This window comes from Dendropsophus ebraccatus, chromosome 8 (assembly GCF_027789765.1).
Source record: "Dendropsophus ebraccatus isolate aDenEbr1 chromosome 8, aDenEbr1.pat, whole genome shotgun sequence".
Classification (NCBI taxonomy): Eukaryota; Metazoa; Chordata; class Amphibia; order Anura; family Hylidae; genus Dendropsophus; species Dendropsophus ebraccatus.
In genome coordinates this window covers 89,455,665-89,474,858 of record NC_091461.1, presented here as the reverse complement: position 1 = coordinate 89,474,858, position 19,194 = coordinate 89,455,665, and the positions used below count along the sequence as shown (strand labels likewise).

Below are 19,194 nucleotides of genomic sequence, written 5' to 3'. Positions count from 1 at the left end.
ATGTGCTTATAGTGGAGAGGGGTGGGGGAGCGTGCATGTGCTTATAGTGGAGGGGTGGGGGAGCGTGCATGTGCTTATAGTGGGGAGCGTGCATGTGCTTATAGTGGAGAGGGGTGGGGGAGCGTGCATGTGCTTATAGTGGAGGGGTGGGGGAGCGTGCATGTGCTTATAGTGGGGAGCGTGCATGTGCTTATAGTGGAGAGGGGTGGGGGAGCGTGCATGTGCTTATAGTGGGGAGGGGTGGGGGGAGTGTGCATGTGCTTATAGTGGGGAGGGGTGGGGGGAGCGTGCATGTGCTTATAGTGGGGAGGGGTGGGGGGAGCGTGCATGTGCTTATAGTGGAGAAGGTTGGGGGAGCGTGCATGTGCTTATAGTGGGGAGGGGTGGGGGAGCGTGCATGTGCTTATAGTGGAGAGGGGTGGGGGAGCGTGCATGTGCTTATAGTGGAGAAGGTTGGGGGAGCGTGCATGTGCTTATAGTGGGGAGGGGTGGGGGAGCGTGCATGTGCTTATAGTGGAGAGGGGTGGGGGGAGCTTGCATGTGCTTATAGTGGGGAGGGGTGGGGGGAGCGTGCATGTGCTTATAGTGGAGAGGGGTGGGGGAGCGTGCATGTGCTTATAGTGGGGAGGGATGGGGGAGCGTGCATGTGCTTATAGTGGGGAGGGGTGGGGGGAGCGTGCATGTGCTTATAGTGGAGAGGGGTGGGGGAGCGTGCATGTGCTTATAGTGGAGAAGGTTGGGGGAGCGTGCATGTGCTTATAGTGGGGAGGGGTGGGGGAGCGTGCATGTGCTTATAGTGGAGAGGGGTGGGGGGAGCTTGCATGTGCTTATAGTGGAGAAGGTTGGGGGAGCTTGCATGTGCTTATAGTGGAGAGGGGTGGGGGAGCGTGCATGTGCTTATAGTGGAGAGGGGTGGGGGAGCGTGCATGTGCTTATAGTGGGGAGGGGTGGGGGGAGCGTGCATGTGCTTATAGTGGAGAAGGTTGGGGGAGCGTGCATGTGCTTATAGTGGAGAGGGGTGGGGGAGCGTGCATGTGCTTATAGTGGAGAGGGGTGGGGGAGCGTGCATGTGCTTATAGTGGAGGGGTGGGGGAGCGTGCATGTGCTTATAGTGGGGAGCGTGCATGTGCTTATAGTGGAGAGGGGTGGGGGAGCGTGCATGTGCTTATAGTGGAGGGGTGGGGGAGCGTGCATGTGCTTATAGTGGGGAGCGTGCATGTGCTTATAGTGGAGAGGGGTGGGGGAGCGTGCATGTGCTTATAGTGGAGGGGTGGGGGAGCGTGCATGTGCTTATAGTGGGGAGCGTGCATGTGCTTATAGTGGAGAGGGGTGGGGGAGCGTGCATGTGCTTATAGTGGGGAGGGGTGGGGGGAGTGTGCATGTGCTTATAGTGGGGAGGGGTGGGGGGAGCGTGCATGTGCTTATAGTGGAGGGGTGGGGGAGCGTGCTTGTGCTTATAGTGGAGAGGGGTGGTGGAGCGTGCATGTGCTTATACTGGGGAGGGGTGGGGGAGCGTGCATGTGCTTATAGTGGGGAGCGTGCATGTACTAATAGTGGAGAGGGGTGGGGGAGCGTGCATGTGCTTATAGTGGGGAGCGTGCATGTGCTTATAGTGGAGGGGTGGGGGAGCGTGCTTGTGCTTATAGTGGAGAGGGGTGGTGGAGCGTGCATGTGCTTATACTGGGGAGGGGTGGGGGAGCGTGCATGTGCTTATAGTGGGGAGGGGTGGGGGAGCGTGCATGTGCTTATAGTGGGGAGGGGTGGGGGAGCGTGCATGTGCTTATAGTGGGGAGGGGTGGGGGGAGCGTGCATGTGCTTATAGTGGGGAGGGGTGGGGGGAGCGTGCGTGTGCTTATAGTGGAGAGGGGTGGTGGAGCGTGCATGTGCTTATACTGGGGAGGGGTGGGGGAGCGTGCACGTGCTTATAGTGGAGAGGGGTGGGCGAGCGTGCATGTGCTTATAGTGGAGAGGGGTGGGGGAGCGTGCATGTGCTTATAGTGGAGAAGGTTAGGGGAGCGTGCATGTGCTTATAGTGGAGAGGGGTGGGGGAGCGTGCATGTGCTTATAGTGGAGAGGGGTGGGGGAGCGTGCATGTGCTTATAGTGGAGGGGTGGGGGAGCGTGCATGTGCTTATAGTGGGGAGCGTGCATGTGCTTTTAGTGGAGAGGGGTGGGGGAGCGTGCATGTGCTTATAGTGGAGGGGTGGGGGAGCGTGCATGTGCTTATAGTGGGGAGCGTGCATGTGCTTATAGTGGAGAGGGGTGGGGGAGCGTGCATGTGCTTATAGTGGGGAGGGGTGGGGGGAGCGTGCGTGTGCTTATAGTGGAGAGGGGTGGTGGAGCGTGCATGTGCTTATACTGGGGAGGGGTGGGGGAGCGTGCACGTGCTTATAGTGGAGAGGGGTGGGCGAGCGTGCATGTGCTTATAGTGGAGAGGGGTGGGGGAGCGTGCATGTGCTTATAGTGGAGAAGGTTAGGGGAGCGTGCATGTGCTTATAGTGGAGAGGGGTGGGGGAGCGTGCATGTGCTTATAGTGGAGAGGGGTGGGGGAGCGTGCATGTGCTTATAGTGGAGGGGTGGGGGAGCGTGCATGTGCTTATAGTGGGGAGCGTGCATGTGCTTTTAGTGGAGAGGGGTGGGGGAGCGTGCATGTGCTTATAGTGGAGGGGTGGGGGAGCGTGCATGTGCTTATAGTGGGGAGCGTGCATGTGCTTATAGTGGAGAGGGGTGGGGGAGCGTGCATGTGCTTATAGTGGGGAGGGGTGGGGGGAGCGTGCATGTGCTTATAGTGGGGAGGGGTGGGGGGAGCGTGCATGTGCTTATAGGGGAGGGGTGGGGGAGCGTGCTTGTGCTTATAGTGGAGAGGGGTGGTGGAGCGTGCATGTGCTTATACTGGGGAGGGGTGGGGGAGCGTGCATGTGCTTATAGTGGGGAGCGTGCATGTGCTTATAGTGGAGGGGTGGGGGAGCGTGCTTGTGCTTATAGTGGAGAGGGGTGGTGGAGCGTGCATGTGCTTATACTGGGGAGGGGTGGGGGAGCGTGTATGTGCTTATAGTGGGGAGGGGTGGGGGAGCGTGCATGTGCTTATAGTGGGGAGGGGTGGGGGAGCGTGCATGTGCTTATAGTGGGGAGGGGTGGGGGGAGTGTGCATGTGCTTATAGTGGGGAGGGGTGGGGGGAGCGTGCGTGTGCTTATAGTGGAGAGGGGTGGGGGAGCGTGCATGTGCTTATACTGGGGAGGGGTGGGGGAGCGTGCATGTGCTTATAGTGGAGAGGGGTGGGCGAGCGTGCATGTGCTTATAGTGGAGAGGGGTGGGGGAGCGTGCATGTGCTTATAGTGGAGAAGGTTAGGGGAGCGTGCATGTGCTTATAGTGGAGAGGGGTGGGGGAGCGTGCATGTGCTTATAGTGGAGAGGGGTGGGGGAGCGTGCATGTGCTTATAGTGGAGGGGTGGGGGAGCGTGCATGTGCTTTTTGTGGGGAGCGTGCATGTGCTTTTAGTGGTGAGGGGTGGGGGAGCGTGCATGTGCTTATAGTGGAGGGGTGGGGGAGCGTGCATGTGCTTATAGTGGGGAGCGTGCATGTGCTTATAGTGGAGAGGGGTGGGGGAGCGTGCATGTGCTTATAGTGGGGAGGGGGGGGGGGAGCGTGCGTGTGCTTATAGTGGAGAGGGGTGGTGGAGCGTGCATGTGCTTATACTGGGGAGGGGTGGGGGAGCGTGCACGTGCTTATAGTGGAGAGGGGTGGGGGAGCGTGCATGTGCTTATAGTGGAGAGGGGTGGGGGAGCGTGCATGTGCTTATAGTGGAGAAGGTTAGGGGAGCGTGCATGTGCTTATAGTGGAGAGGGGTGGGGGAGCGTGCATGTGCTTATAGTGGAGAGGGGTGGGGGAGCGTGCATGTGCTTATAGTGGAGGGGTGGGGGAGCGTGCATGTGCTTATAGTGGGGAGCGTGCATGTGCTTTTAGTGGAGAGGGGTGGGGGAGCGTGCATGTGCTTATAGTGGAGGGGTGGGGGAGCGTGCATGTGCTTATAGTGGGGAGCGTGCATGTGCTTATAGTGGAGAGGGGTGGGGGAGCGTGCATGTGCTTATAGTGGGGAGGGGTGGGGGGAGTGTGCATGTGCTTATAGTGGGGAGGGGTGGGGGGAGCGTGCATGTGCTTATAGTGGAGGGGTGGGGGAGCGTGCATGTGCTTATAGTGGAGAGGGGTGGTGGAGCGTGCATGTGCTTATACTGGGGAGGGGTGTGGGAGCGTGCATGTGCTTATAGTGGGGAGCGTGCATGTACTAATAGTGGAGAGGGGTGGGGGAGCGTGCATGTGCTTATACTGGGGAGGGGTGGGGGAGCGTGCATGTGCTTATAGTGGGGAGCGTGCATGTGCTTATAGTGGAGAGGGGTGGGGGAGCGTGCATGTGCTTATAGTGGGGAGGGGTGGGGGGAGTGTGCATGTGCTTATAGTGGGGAGGGGTGGGGGGAGCGTGCATGTGCTTATAGTGGAGGGGTGGGGGAGCGTGCTTGTGCTTATAGTGGAGAGGGGTGGGGGAGCGTGCATGTGCTTATACTGGGGAGGGGTGGGGGAGCGTGCATGTGCTTATAGTGGGGAGCGTGCATGTGCTTATAGTGGAGGGGTGGGGGAGCGTGCTTGTGCTTATAGTGGAGAGGGGTGGTGGAGCGTGCATGTGCTTATACTGGGGAGGGGTGGGGGAGCGTGCATGTGCTTATAGTGGGGAGGGGTGGGGGAGCGTGCATGTGCTTATAGTGGGGAGGGGTGGGGGAGCGTGCATGTGCTTATAGTGGGGAGGGGTGGGGGGAGTGTGCATGTGCTTATAGTGGGGAGGGGTGGGGGGAGCGTGCGTGTGCTTATAGTGGAGAGGGGTGGTGGAGCGTGCATGTGCTTATACTGGGGAGGGGTGGGGGAGCGTGCACGTGCTTATAGTGGAGAGGGGTGGGCGAGCGTGCATGTGCTTATAGTGGAGAGGGGTGGGGGAGCGTGCATGTGCTTATAGTGGAGAAGGTTAGGGGAGCGTGCATGTGCTTATAGTGGAGAGGGGTGGGGGAGCGTGCATGTGCTTATAGTGGAGAGGGGTGGGGGAGCGTGCATGTGCTTATAGGGGAGGGGTGGGGGAGCGTGCATGTGCTTATAGTGGGGAGCGTGCATGTGCTTTTAGTGGAGAGGGGTGGGGGAGCGTGCATGTGCTTATAGTGGAGGGGTGGGGGAGCGTGCATGTGCTTATAGTGGGGAGCGTGCATGTGCTTATAGTGGAGAGGGGTGGGGGAGCGTGCATGTGCTTATAGTGGGGAGGGGTGGGGGGAGCGTGCGTGTGCTTATAGTGGAGAGGGGTGGTGGAGCGTGCATGTGCTTATACTGGGGAGGGGTGGGGGAGCGTGCATGTGCTTATAGTGGAGAGGGGTGGGCGAGCGTGCATGTGCTTATAGTGGAGAGGGGTGGGGGAGCGTGCATGTGCTTATAGTGGAGAAGGTTAGGGGAGCGTGCATGTGCTTATAGTGGAGAGGGGTGGGGGAGCGTGCATGTGCTTATAGTGGAGAGGGGTGGGGGAGCGTGCATGTGCTTATAGTGGAGGGGTGGGGGAGCGTGCATGTGCTTATAGTGGGGAGCGTGCATGTGCTTTTAGTGGAGAGGGGTGGGGGAGCGTGCATGTGCTTATAGTGGAGGGGTGGGGGAGCGTGCATGTGCTTATAGTGGGGAGCGTGCATGTGCTTATAGTGGAGAGGGGTGGGGGAGCGTGCATGTGCTTATAGTGGGGAGGGGTGGGGGGAGTGTGCATGTGCTTATAGTGGGGAGGGGTGGGGGGAGCGTGCATGTGCTTATAGTGGAGGGGTGGGGGAGCGTGCTTGTGCTTATAGTGGAGAGGGGTGGTGGAGCGTGCATGTGCTTATACTGGGGAGGGGTGTGGGAGCGTGCATGTGCTTATAGTGGGGAGCGTGCATGTACTAATAGTGGAGAGGGGTGGGGGAGCGTGCATGTGCTTATACTGGGGAGGGGTGGGGGAGCGTGCATGTGCTTATAGTGGGGAGCGTGCATGTGCTTATAGTGGGGAGCGTGCATGTACTAATAGTGGAGAGGGGTGGGGGAGCGTGCATGTTCTTATAGTGGGGAGCGTGCATGTGCTTATAGTGGAGAGGGGGGTGCGTGCATGTGCTTATAGTGGAGAGCGTGCATGTGCTTATAGTGGAAAGGGGGGTGCGTGCATGTGCTTATAGTGGAGAGGGGTGGGGGAGCGTGCATGTGCTTATAGTGGAGGGGTGGGGGAGCGTGCATGTGCTTATAGTGGGGAGCGTGCATGTGCTTATAGTGGAGAGGTGTGGGGGAGCGTGCATGTGCTTATAGTGGGGAGGGGTGGGGGAGCGTGCATGTGCTTATAGTGGGGAGGGGTGGGGGGAGTGTGCATGTGCTTATAGTGGGGAGGGGTGGGGGGAGCGTGCGTGTGCTTATAGTGGAGAGGGGTGGTGGAGCGTGCTTGTGCTTATACTGGGGATGGGTGGCGGAGCGTGCATGTGCTTATAGTGGGGAGCGTGCATGTACTAATAGTGGAGAGGTGTGGGGGAGCGTGCATGTGCTTATAGTGGGGAGGGGTGGGGGGAGCGTGCATGTGCTTATAGTAGAGAGGGGTGGGGGAGCGTGCATGTGCTTATAGTGGAGAGGGGTGGGCGAGCGTGCATGTGCTTTTAGTGGAAAGGGTTGGGGGAGCGTTCATAGGCTTATAGTGGGGAGGGATGAAGGAGCGTGCACGTGCTTATAGTGGAGAGGGGTGGGGGAGCGTGCATGTGCTTATAGTGGAGAGGGGTGGGGAGTGTGCATGTGCTTATAGTGGGGAGGGGTGGGGGAGTGTGCATGTGCTTATAAAGGAGAGGGGTGGGGAGCGTGCATGTGCTTATAGTGGGGAGGGGTGGGGAAGCGTGCATGTGCTAATAGTGGAGAGGGGTGGGGGAGCATGCATGTGCTTATAGTGGAGAGTGGTGGGGGAGCGTGCATGTGCTAATAGTGGAGAGGGGTGGGGGGAGCGTGCATGTGCTAATAGTGGGGAGGGGTGGGTGAGCGTGCATGTGCTTGTAGTGGAGAGGGGTGGGGGAGCGTGCATGTGCTTGTAGTGGGGAGCGTGCATGTGCTTATAGTGGGGGGGTGGGGGAGCGTGCATGTGCTTATAGTGGGAAGTGTGCATGTGCTAATAGTGGAGAGGGCCGTGCGTGCATGTGCTTATAGTGGAGAGGGGTGGGGGAGCATGCATGTGCTTATACTGGAGGGGGGTGGGGGAACGTGCATGTGCTTATAGTGGAGAGGGGTGGGGGAGCGTGCATGTGCTTGTCGTGGAGAGGGGTGGGGAGCGTGCATGTGCTTATAGTGGAGGGGTGGGGGAGCGTGCATGTGCTTATAGTGGAGAAGTGGGGGGAGTGTGCATGTGCTTATAGTGGAGAGGGTTGGGGGAGCTTGCATGTGCTTATACTGGGGAGGGGTGGGGGGAGCGTGCATGTGCTTATAGTGGAGAGGGGTGGGGGAGCGTGCATGTGCTTATAGTGGAGAGGGGTCGGGGAGCTTGCATGTGCTTATAGTGGAGGGGTGGGGGAGCGTGCATGTGCTTATATTGGGGAGGGGTGGGGGAGCGTGCATGGGCTTATAGTGGAGAGGGGTGGGGGAGCGTGCATGTGCTTATAGTGGAGGGGTGGGGGAGCGTTCATGGGCTTATAGTGGAGAGGGGTGGGGGAGCATGCATGCGCTTATAGTGGAGGGGTGGGGGAGCGTGCATGTGCTTATAGTGGAGGGGTGGGGGAGCGTTCATGGGCTTATAGTGGAGAGGGGTGGGGGAGCGTGCATGTGCTTATAGTGGAGAGGGGTGGAGGGAGCTTGCATGTGCTTATAGTGGGGAGGGGTGGGGGAGCGTGCATGTGCTTATAGTGGGGAGGGGTGGGGGAGCGTGCATAGGCTTATAGTGGGGAGGGATGAAGGAGCGTGCACGTGCTTATAGTGGAGAGGGGTGGGGGAGCGTGCATGTGCTTATAGTGCAGAGGGGTGGGGGAGTGTGCATGTGTTTATAGTGGAGAGGGGTGGGGGGAGCATGCATGTGCTTATAGTGGGGAGGGGTGGGGGAGCGTGCATGTACTTGTAGTGGAGAGGGGTGGGGGAGCGTGCATAGGCTTATAGTGGAGACGGGGGAGCGTGCATGTGCTTATAGTGGAGAGGGGGGAGCGTGCATGTGCTTATAGTGGAGAGGGGTGGGGGAGCGTGCATGTGCTTATAGTGGGGAGGGGTGGGGGGAGCGTGCATGTGCTTATAGTGGGGAGGGGGGAGCGTGCATGTGCTTATAGTGGAGAGGGGTGGGGGAGCGTGCATGTGCTTATAGTGGGGAGGGGTGGGGGGAGCGTGCATGTGCTTATAGTGGGGAGGGGGGGAGCGTGCATGTGCTTATAGTGGGGAGGGATGAAGGAGCGTGCACGTGCTTATAGTGGAGAGGGGTGGGGGAGCGTGCATGTGCTTATAGTGGAGAGGGGTGTCGGGAGCTTGCATGTGCTTATAGTGGGGAGGGGTGGGGGAGCGTGCATGTGCTTATAGTGGGGAGGGGTGGGGGAGCGTGCATGTCTCCCCATATAATATAACAGCCTAGATGACCCCCTATAATATTAGATTGGCAGAGGAGTCCGGTAGCCCCCTTAGTCGTCATGTCGCTGCATACACTGTACTATTATTGGCCACGGTGCGAGGAGTTGATTGACACAACCCTGCAGAGTATCGCACCCCTCCTACTAATAGCACAGTGGGGGGGACACACTGTACAAGCTCCGCAGCCCCTTTAAGCAGGTGATGGAAAGGGGGCGCCTGTTCCTTATATGTTGGAGGTTTATATACAATCTATGTTGAGGCATTTGCCGTCTCTTGACGTTAATGGGGTCACCTCCACTGGTACAGCTGTGGATCAGCCTCTCGTCTCTCCCGTTCTCCTCGCCAGGTGATTGATGGCGGACGTGGACAGATAATCGGCTGTGTGACGGATTTGTATACCTGCAGCCGATTTCTCTGTGTGACATCCACAGCTTCTACATCTCCCTGACACAATGTCCCCCGAGCTGTGACTGTCCAGCAGGGGGAGTAACCTCACACCTCACACCACTCCGACATCCCAGACATAATAACATGATTAAAGGGGAAGTCACCAACACAGTTCTTCTTGCAAATCAGCTGTTTCCAGGAATTTGTAGTTTACTTCTATTAAAACATCTTCCAGTACTTATCAGCTGCTGTATGTCCTGCAGGAAGTGGTGTATTCTCTCCAGTCTGACATAGTGCTCTCTGCTGCCACCTCTGTCCATGTCAGGAACTGTCCAGGAAAAGAACAGAGGGCAGGAGAAGAGCGGGGAGAGGTGAGAGGGGACAGGTTATTCAACCATTAGCCGTCGGCTGTGCATCACTATAACACATATTGCACGGTCGGCAGCCATGATTGTTTTCTCTATTACACAGAGCGATAATCTGCCGGATTCAGCCAATTATGGCTTCCTGTAACAGGGTCCTTAGGCTACATTCACACATAGCAAAACTAGCGGAATTCCGCTGCGGAATTGTCCGCCGTGGAATGCCGTTAGCCTCCCTCACATAATGGGAGTCTATGGGAGGCGCGCGCTGCTGTTGTCACACCGTCTCACCGCGCTGAAGAATAAACAAGTTCATTCTTCAGTACGGGGAGAGCAGCCGCGCGCCTTGTATAGAAAAAAACACAATCGCACAATCTGCCAATTAGGGCAAATACTATTCACTGTTGGATCACCACGGATCCCTAGAGTCCAATATAGCAAGAAAGATAGTGAGAGTAAATCGGTGTTAACCACACCTGTACCTGCGTATCCCAAGATAGTCGTCCTCTTTCAGAGCTGGATACCCATGAAGGAAGGAATCCGCACACTGCTGTCCAGACCGCAATTTATTAACAGATACTTGGTACAATTTTGCTCACAGGCTGATCGACACACTCAAGTGTCCACCTGGTGTCCTGCGGACGTTTCGGAGGATAAGGCTCCTCCATCCTCATGCGCAAGGACGTGAGGGGCGGAGGGTCTAATATACGTGAGTCAGAAATAACGTATTACCGAATCTACAATAAATGCATAAATATGTACTAAATAGAATTAACAAATGACTATTCATATATCACACGCATGACCGTACTAGAAGGAAAAACCATAAACATCTGTACTAATCCTTACAAAAATACCTTAAGGGTGCCTTCACACCTAGCGACTCGCAGCGTAAATTACGCTGCGAGTCGTCTAGGTCCTGGCAGATCACTTTCACTACATACACGCAGCGGTCTGAACGACCGCTGCGTGTATGTAATTCTGCCAGCCCCTTAACCCCTTTAGCTTCCGCCCGCCTCCCGCTCTGTATACATACCTCTCCTCACTGCACCGGGTCCTGGCGTACTGCTCTCCTGCCCGGCCAATCAGTGGCTGCGGCTGGGCAACACACTGATTGGCTGGGCGAGAGAGCAGTACGCCGGGACCCCGTGCAGCGAGGACAGGTAATGTATACAGTGGAGTGGGAGCGGGAGGCGGGCGGCAGCTGAAGGGGTTAAGGGGCCGGCAGAATCACATACACGCAGCGGTCGTTCAGACCGCTGCGTGTATGTAGTGAAAGTGATCTGCCAGGACCTAGACGACTCGCAGCGTAATTTACGCTGCGAGTCGCTAGGTGTGAAGGCACCCTAAAACTACATGCCTCATTGAGACCCTTAGGACTCAATGTCTCAAGCTCCGTGATCCAAAATACTTCACGGCGGAGAAGACGTCTACGATTCTCTTCACTATCATTACATGCCTCCAGTTGTTCTATCACCTGCCACCGTAAGTCACAAATATTGTGGCGGCATTCTAAAAAATGCCGGGCCACTGTCGTTTCTCCAAATTCACTTTTTTTTCTCATCCTTACCTTTTTCTTTTTCTTTCCCTGTTGTAAATCTCCTAATCGCCGATTTATGCTCATTGAGCCTCAATTTGATCTGTCTGCTAGTTTGCCCAACATAACCCTCATGGGCACTTAAGTAAATATATTACATTGGCAGGTATGAAATCCTTTTACGGGATATTTGTTGCCTTTCATCGGGTGGCATATACAGTATCACTCCCTCTGATTATACTATTACAATGCTGGCATTCCATACAGGCAAAGGTGCCTTTCCGTGCTGCTGCTAGGAATGTCTGTCTGCTCTCTTCCCTCTTTTTAATGTCACTTCTGATTTTTCCTGTAACAGAAAATGGGTCTTTCTTTATATTCTGAACCATATTTGGGATCACTACTTAACAGGTTCCAATGTTTAATAACTGCTCACCTAATTAAACTCGAGTGTTGATCATAAGTCATACTGTACATTAGTTTATTATCACCTTTCTTCATGTTTTTCTTCTTACGTTTTCTCACCTCACCTCTATCTGCCTTGCCTACTTCCCTACTTATCTTCTCAAGATCTCGTTTGTCGTATCCTCTCTCCACAAATTTTTTTGGTGAGTTTTTTTGCATTCTTCCAATATTCACCAATAGAGCTAGAAATCCTCCTAGCCCTAATGTACTGAGATTTGGGTAAACGTTTGAAGACATGGGGTGCATGCTGGCTAGTTTTATGCAGTGTGTTATTCCTGTCAGTAGGTTTAGAGTATAGCGTGGTCCCAAAACCATTACCCTGTCTTTTCAACTCAACATCAAGAAAATGAATAATATCTTTATCATACTCCAGAGAGAACTTGATAGATGGGTGACATGAATTGATCATATCAACAAAATCGGTGAGAGCCTCCTCACTCTCTGTCCATAGAAAGCAGACATCGTCCACATAGCGAACCCACTTGGACGATGTCGGCAAACGACCAATTAAAAATATTTTGCAAATTATGCACCGATTTACTCTCACAGCAGCGCGCGCCTCCCATAGACTCCCATTATGAGAGGGAGGCTAACGGCATTCCACGGCAGACAATTCCGCCGCGGAATTCCACTAGTTTTGCTACGTGTGAACGTAGCCCTAGATGCCACTGTACATGTGATATATACCTGTATAACACTTGTCTCTCTCTTCCTTCTGCTCTAAAATCCCTTCATTTATCGAAGCCGGGAAATGGGGACCGACCACCGTGAAGCTCCGCCTAAGAGATACTGTCCACCGACGTAATGAAGCCCTGCCTAAGAGATACTGTCCACCGACGTAATGAAGCCCCGCCTAGGTGACACTGTCCACCGATGTAATGAAGCTCCACCTAGGTGACACTGTCCACCGATGTAATGAAGCTCCACCTAGGTGACACTGTCCAACGATGTAATGAAGCCCTGCCTAGGTGACACTGTCCCCCAATCTAATGAAGCCCCGCCTAGGTGACACTGTCCCCCAATGTAATGAAGCCCCGCCTAGGTGACACTGTCCCCCAATGTAATGAAGCCCCGCCTAGGTGACACTGTCCCCCAATGTAATGAAGTGAGAGTGATTCTTTACATAAAGTTTTTTTTGTGGACATAAGATGAAAATTCCATCCAACCATTAGCAGGTGGCAGGCAATCGGTAATATACAGTCAGGAAACGTATCTGACACCACTTGGCTCCACAGATTCTCTTATTTTTACATATAGTAATTCTATAAGAAAGACGCTGGGCAAAAATGGCAATGGGTTGCAAACCACTGCCGAATGAAAAGAACACAAAGTTTTAATATGATATTTTGTGAACTAATGAGTCAAAGGGCCCTAATAAAAAGAAAGATTGTTGTGCGAAAAATCGGTATATATTTCAAATTTAAGCGATAATCTTTCTGTGTGTATGCAGCAATCGTACCGTGTATTGGGGAGAACGATTTCAGGTTGTTCGCAAAAGCGCTCGTTTGCAATCGTTTAAAGTTAATTGGAGAAAAGATAAATTGCTTTGTCTAATAGGACCTTAATGGTGCGTTTACACGGAACAATTACCGTTTGAATTTTTGCGATAACGATTGCATTTGTGAGATAATCGCTTGTCTAAACACAGCAAACGATCAAGCGACGAGCGAGAAATCATTCATTGTGAACTTTCAACATGTTCTCAAATCATTGTTGGTCGTTCGCTAATAATTCGCAGATCGCTGCGTGTAAACAGTCTTTCACCGATTCACCCTATGTGTGAGATGGGCTTAAGCGATCTTAAAATGATCGCAGTAACGATTTTTTTAACGATTTTTCACTTCGTCTAAACGCTGATTGTTATAAAAATCTAATTGTTGCTTTAAAATCGTTAAACGATCGATTGGGCGAGTTATCGTGTAAAAGCAGCATTAGGCAAAACCATATAGAAGAGATGGGTCCCATTAGGTTGGATGTAAACACCTCATTCTAAATATCACCAGTCAAACACAGTGGTGCTGGTGTGATGGTCTGGAGCTTCATGATGACTGGAACCATGAATTCTGCTCCCAGCAAAGATGGCGCAACCAGGCTTTACACCAGCTGATGAGTACTGGAATACCAGAGTTTTTAAATAGAATTAATATACACATCTAAATAACTTTCTAAAACCAGTTGATTTAAAGGAATACTCTAGTATTTTTTTTTCTTTCAAATCAACTGGATTCATAAAGTTATATAGATTTGTAAATTACATCTACATAAAAACCTCCAGTCTTCCAGTACTTATCAGCTACTGTAGGTCCTGCAGGAAGTGGTGTATTCTTTCCAGTCTTACACACTGCTCTTTCTAAAGCAGTAGCAAATCCACATAGAAAACCTTTTTTTTCTCTGGACAGTTCCTGTCTTGGACAGAGTTGGCAGCAGAGAGCACTGTGTCAGACTGGAAATAATACACCACTTCCTGCAGGACATACAGCAGCTGATAGGTACTGGAAGACATGCAATTTTTAAATAGAAGTAGATTACAAATCTATATAACTTTCTGAAACCAGTGGATTTGAAAGAAAAACATTTTTGCCCTTTAAAGGCAATTTTTTGTCTTCCGTAGTACCCCTTTAACTAACCACTCAAACTATATTTCTAACATGTTTTAAAGCGATGGGAAAAGGTAATTTTGCTCAAGACCTTACTGTGCGACTCATATTACCCCTGAGCTGCTACTGTTGCTAATCTAATACACTGGTAAGTAGAGAAGACATATGAATATAATACAGTTTATGTACAGTTAGGTAAAGAATCCCAGCAGTGTTCAACAATAGATGTTTAATATGGATTTTCCACACAGGTGAACACATTTTCATTGCATAGCTACATGAACCGCTATATTCACTGTCCACAGTTTTCTCTGAGAATGAGTCACGTGAGTATCATCAATGGAAAGTAAGCAGGTAATCTCACAGACAGCTGAAACATTGACTTTTATGTATATGTAGCAGGGCCGTCATATAGTAGTGGAGTTCAGATCGCCAAAAGCAACAGTTTTTATACATAGTTCCCATTATATCTATCTGCCTTCATGCTAGGTGAGGTGTGATAACAAGTAACATCCTATCCCAATAAGAGTAATATATTGTAACTGGATCAAGACGTGTATCCGATCACAGGCAACAGCACATGCTTCGCTCTAGTCTGTATACATAAGTATTCATTTAAAGGGGTTGTCCAGCGAAAATCTTTTTCTTTCAAATCAACTGGTGTCAGAAAGTTATATAGATTTGTAATTTACTTCTATTAAAAAATCTCATGTCTTCCCGTACTTATCAGCTGTCAGAGTTCCTGTCTTGGCCAGAGATGTCAGCAGAGAGCACTGTGTCAGACTGAAAATAAAGCAGCATTACATACAGGAGCTGATAAGTATGGGAAGACATGAGATTTTTTTATAGAAGTAAATTACAAATCTGTATAACTTTCTGACATCAGTTGATTTGAAAGAAAAATATTTTAGCTGAACAACCCCTTTAATTTAAACCTAGAAGTAAATATCCTGGTGTTAGGCTACATGTATATGAGTTATGTATTGTGCATCACATGTGGTTACTATTCTGTTCTTGTTCAGCCTTGGGTGTTATATTAAATCCCCATAAAAACTATGCGGTGACATGTTTTTTCTCCCACTCACATTTGGCATCATTTAAAATTCTATGTGCAGATTAACCTATATGTCCATCATAAGACTATTATTCTGTCATGTATCCACAAACATTCATACTTAGGGGGGCTTCTAGTTTTATGCAGATATTGCTTCCTCTAGAATAGATACATAAGAAGTTATAGGCAATGCCAATCTATACTGTAGGATGATACCTTGTAGCAAACTACTAGAGAGATTGTGCTGCTGAGGTGTTCAGCTTATAGAGCATAACCAAGAGGCGTTGCAATTGCATTCAGGGTGCGTTCTGACACAGTTTTCATCAATATAAATAAATAGCTGAATTCTGCTATAGATTAAAGCCAATCTGTACCGGCATGTAGCCGTCCCGAAACCGCTGGTACAGCGTTGTAGAGGCCCTCATGCTGCATTTGCTGCTGGGGTCAGCCTTTCTCCCTGTGCTGGTATTTTGAAGAAAAAATACTTTTATTGCTGTGGTGTGGCAGGGAGCCAATCTGGTGCGACCTAGAGCGTCTGTGCCCTAGGCCTACCTCGCCTCTCTCCTTGCCTCAGGCGCGGCAGGCCTAGGGTACGAATGATAAAGACCAACATAGATTGACTCCCTGCCACGCTGCAGCAATAAAAGTAGTTTTCTTCAAAATACCAGCACAGGGAGAAAGCCCGACCCCCAAACCAGACGCAGCAGTACCAGCGGTTGGGGAGTGGCTACATGCTGGTACAGATTCACTTTAAGTACATGTGAATGTGCCCTATACACATAAACAAGAATGTTCTCATCCACAAACAAGAATCCAGACTATGGCCACAATCATCACAGTAGAAAATTACAGAACTTCATTATACAGTGATCAAGCATTTATGTAAAGAAAACCAGAAAACCCCTTTAGGTAAGTATGTGTAACATCTATTATTCTGTTGCCTGATACTGACAGGCATGGACAGTGTTGTTGGGGTGTTACAGGGATATCTCCCATACAGTAGCACATACAGGGGCATAGCTAGGATTCACGGGGGGCCCCATAGCAAAAAATTGTAAGGGGCCCCCCTCCACTACGCACAACACAAAGCACTGCATATATATATATCTACTTTACTGCTGGTGCGCTCATAACCCCTGACCTCTGCACGGAGCTCTGCACACTTTCCTTTTCTACTTGATTGTCAGCTGGAGAACACACTGCAGTACATAAGGGTCTAAGCAGAAGGACACACCTCTCTTACCTCTTCCCCCGGGCCCCCCTCCTGCACAGGCCCCATAGCAACTGCCTACCCTGCCTCTATGGTAGCTATGCCACTGAGCACAAAGCAATACCACACCATGCTTCTGTAGCAATGTAGTGCTTAGCTCTTCCTGTATCTGAGAATTGTTGCTGCTGCACTAATTCTGCTTTTTGGAGTAGGCTTCAAATATGAGCCCTAGTTACAGTCACCTCCTCCAGCAATTGGTTATATCACTGATGGTACAGAGACGGAGAATAGGCATACAGTAACTCCCAACCATACTGGACAGGTGTCCTGCTACCTCCCGCCATGGCAGGGCAAAATCCGCTCACCCTTTTCCAAATACCACTCCAGAGTCCTGCCTCCCGAGTCTGCAAACTTGAATGGATTTGCTTATCTCTCTAAATAGTATATTGCAACACGAGTTCCAAAAGAAAAATCTTATCCGTGGAGTACAAGAAAGAGATTGTTGTCATGGAAAAAAAATAAGACCTACCCAGAAAATTAGCTTTGGCCCTCATAATATAAGACCCTGTCTCATTTTTGGAGGAACACGGCATGTAACACATTGTTTACTTGTTTTCTGTGTAGGTCAGGTTTATGCAGTTTGCTCTGCCTTGACCCTTGGATATTCCAGCTGTTTCCTGTGCTGTATAAATAATGGTATGATGGTCTGGTGTTCACATACTTTCTTCCTGTATAATGTACATTCGTGAGTGTGAGGACATACAGTCATTTGTTTTATTGCAGAAGCCCAGTTCATTGTATATTAAGACTACAGAAAACTTCTTACATATTGAAGAAGCTGACAGTCGAGGCATCTTCTCAGATATAGTGCGACATATTGTGACCAGACCTATTATACTGGCTGTACATCAAGAAAGAAGCAACACTTCAGTTGCATTGACCGCTCAAATAAGAGGAACATGTTGCTTTACTGAAAGAGTAGTAGATACTTGGAACAAACTTCCAGCAGATGTGGTTGGTAAATCTACAATAACAGAATGTAAACCTGCCTGGGATAAACATATATCTATCTTGAGATAAGAAAAGAAATACTAAAAGGGCCGACTAGATGGACCAAGTGGTCTTTTTCTGACGACAATCTTCTATGTTTCTATGGGTGTGGGTATCAACCATTGGCTGGCGGCAGGAGAATTGATAGAAAATAGAAGGTAAAGCTCTTCAAATCAAATGAAACCCCAATTTCTTTTTAATATTAAAATCCAGACACCGGCGTGTTTTTAGCACTACGTGGTTCTTATTTACAGTATGGTTAAAAAAGGAAACTAACAGACAATGTGAACAAGAATGATTTAGTGTTTGAAATGCACTGGATTCTGCCAATGTGCACATGGATTTGGAGACACGTTTCAGTGGATTAACAATATTTAAATGAGGCTATTATTTGGGGTGCAGGAAATAGTGTATCTGGGCTGAATGATATAGTAGATTCCAAACGTCTTCCAAGGTACAGAAAGATAACACACCATCTAGTATATTCTCACATACATAATTCTCACCTGATAGTAAGACCTAGACTGTTACTTAAGCAACATTGGTCACAGTCTATGTTTTACCACTTATCCAAGCCTTTACCGCTTGTATCCGGAGTCTGACACTGAACAAAAATGTCTTTTCATGTATCTCTCAGAAATAGGATTTTCCCCAAGCTGATCGTCTTCATTGATCTATCCACTTCAGGGTAGAATACCTGTCTGCAAGGGCCGTCCTCAGCTGCAGAGAGTGGGTCTTATCTCTAGTCTCCACCAGGCATGTTACCTGTATCAATAAAAAACAAAGTGCAGTAGTTACAGAGATTTGTCCTACAGCAGCCACATGGATGTCAAGATCTCAAGATGTCAGAAAACAACCTATTGACGTCTATAGGAGAGTGGTGTGGGCATGCTTGGGGGCATAAACAAAGGGCCAAAAAGGAAAGAAGCGGCTTTATGCAAAGGCCTTCTACATGCTTATTTGTGTCTCCCATTGAGCTTTTAGAGTGGGCAATTTGTCATTCTTCAAACATTAAAAGGGATATTCTCATCTTAACATGCAGTGTTAACCTTGTAGGACTCCTCAAGTTAAACACTTAAAGAGGATGTACCACTAGGTACGTCCTCATTAACCTGACACAGGGATAAGACGGCACCATCACGGTACGGCGCCTTTACGGCGCAGTTCTTTCCACGGTTGCCGGACGGTGCTCAAGCACTGGAGGTAGGCCGGCTAGTCCCCAGTGGGAGGGAATTCCCTCCCTTCTATGATGCAGCTCCATTAAAATCAAAGGAGCTGCGTCATAGAGGGAGGGAATTCCCTCCCACTGGGGGAGGCTCGGTCTACCTCCAGTGCTTGAGCACCGGCCGGTAACCGTGGAAAGAACGGTGCCGTACAGGGGAACCGGGCCGCGGTTCGAAAAACGGACCACGGCACCAGCTTCCCCGTGACAATGTCGTTCTATCCCTGTGTTAGGTTAAAGAGGACGTACCTGGTGGTACATCCTCTTTAAACATCCAAATATATTAATTTAGCAAACTTGCCTCCTTCTGATATGCTGCTTTTTTCTTCCTTATTCAAAATTGATTTCTAAATAGGGTATAGTGTATGAAAAGAATTGAAGCCTTTACTTTTGACCTGTGTGTAACGGTTGGTCTAGGCATGAGGAAGTGGATCCCCTGGATCAGTAAGGAGTGCTGACGTACCCTCTCTAAGGAGCAGAGAGTCCGCAGTTTTCACCAGAGCCCGCCACAAGGCAGGATCAGCTTCACTTAGGGAAACTGCAGGTCACTATCCTCAGAGAAAGGCCCACTAACTGAAGAGAGTGATGAAGTACCTGACCCCGGGACTAGATGAAGCACAACTGCCAACAAACTTCAATGCACTATGAGATGACGACGACCAGACCAAAACTGAGCAGAGAGCCAGGCATGCAGATCCTAATG

The 19,194-nt window shown here is 50.7% G+C and overlaps 1 protein-coding gene across 4 annotated transcripts in view; it reads right to left on the bottom strand.

Annotated features, from left to right (window-relative positions):
• Positions 1-15,681: 15,681 nt before the first annotated feature.
• LOC138799554 (L-threonine ammonia-lyase-like) overlaps positions 15,682-19,194 on the bottom strand; it is a 36,541-nt gene continuing 33,028 nt past the window's right edge. For all 4 annotated transcript variants that reach the window (XM_069980898.1, XM_069980900.1, XM_069980897.1 and 1 more), the window contains one exon: positions 15,682-18,034. In XM_069980898.1, coding sequence (XP_069836999.1) covers positions 17,936-18,034 — 99 coding nt within the window. In that variant the 3' untranslated portion in view covers positions 15,682-17,935. The remainder of the gene's footprint in view (positions 18,035-19,194) is intronic.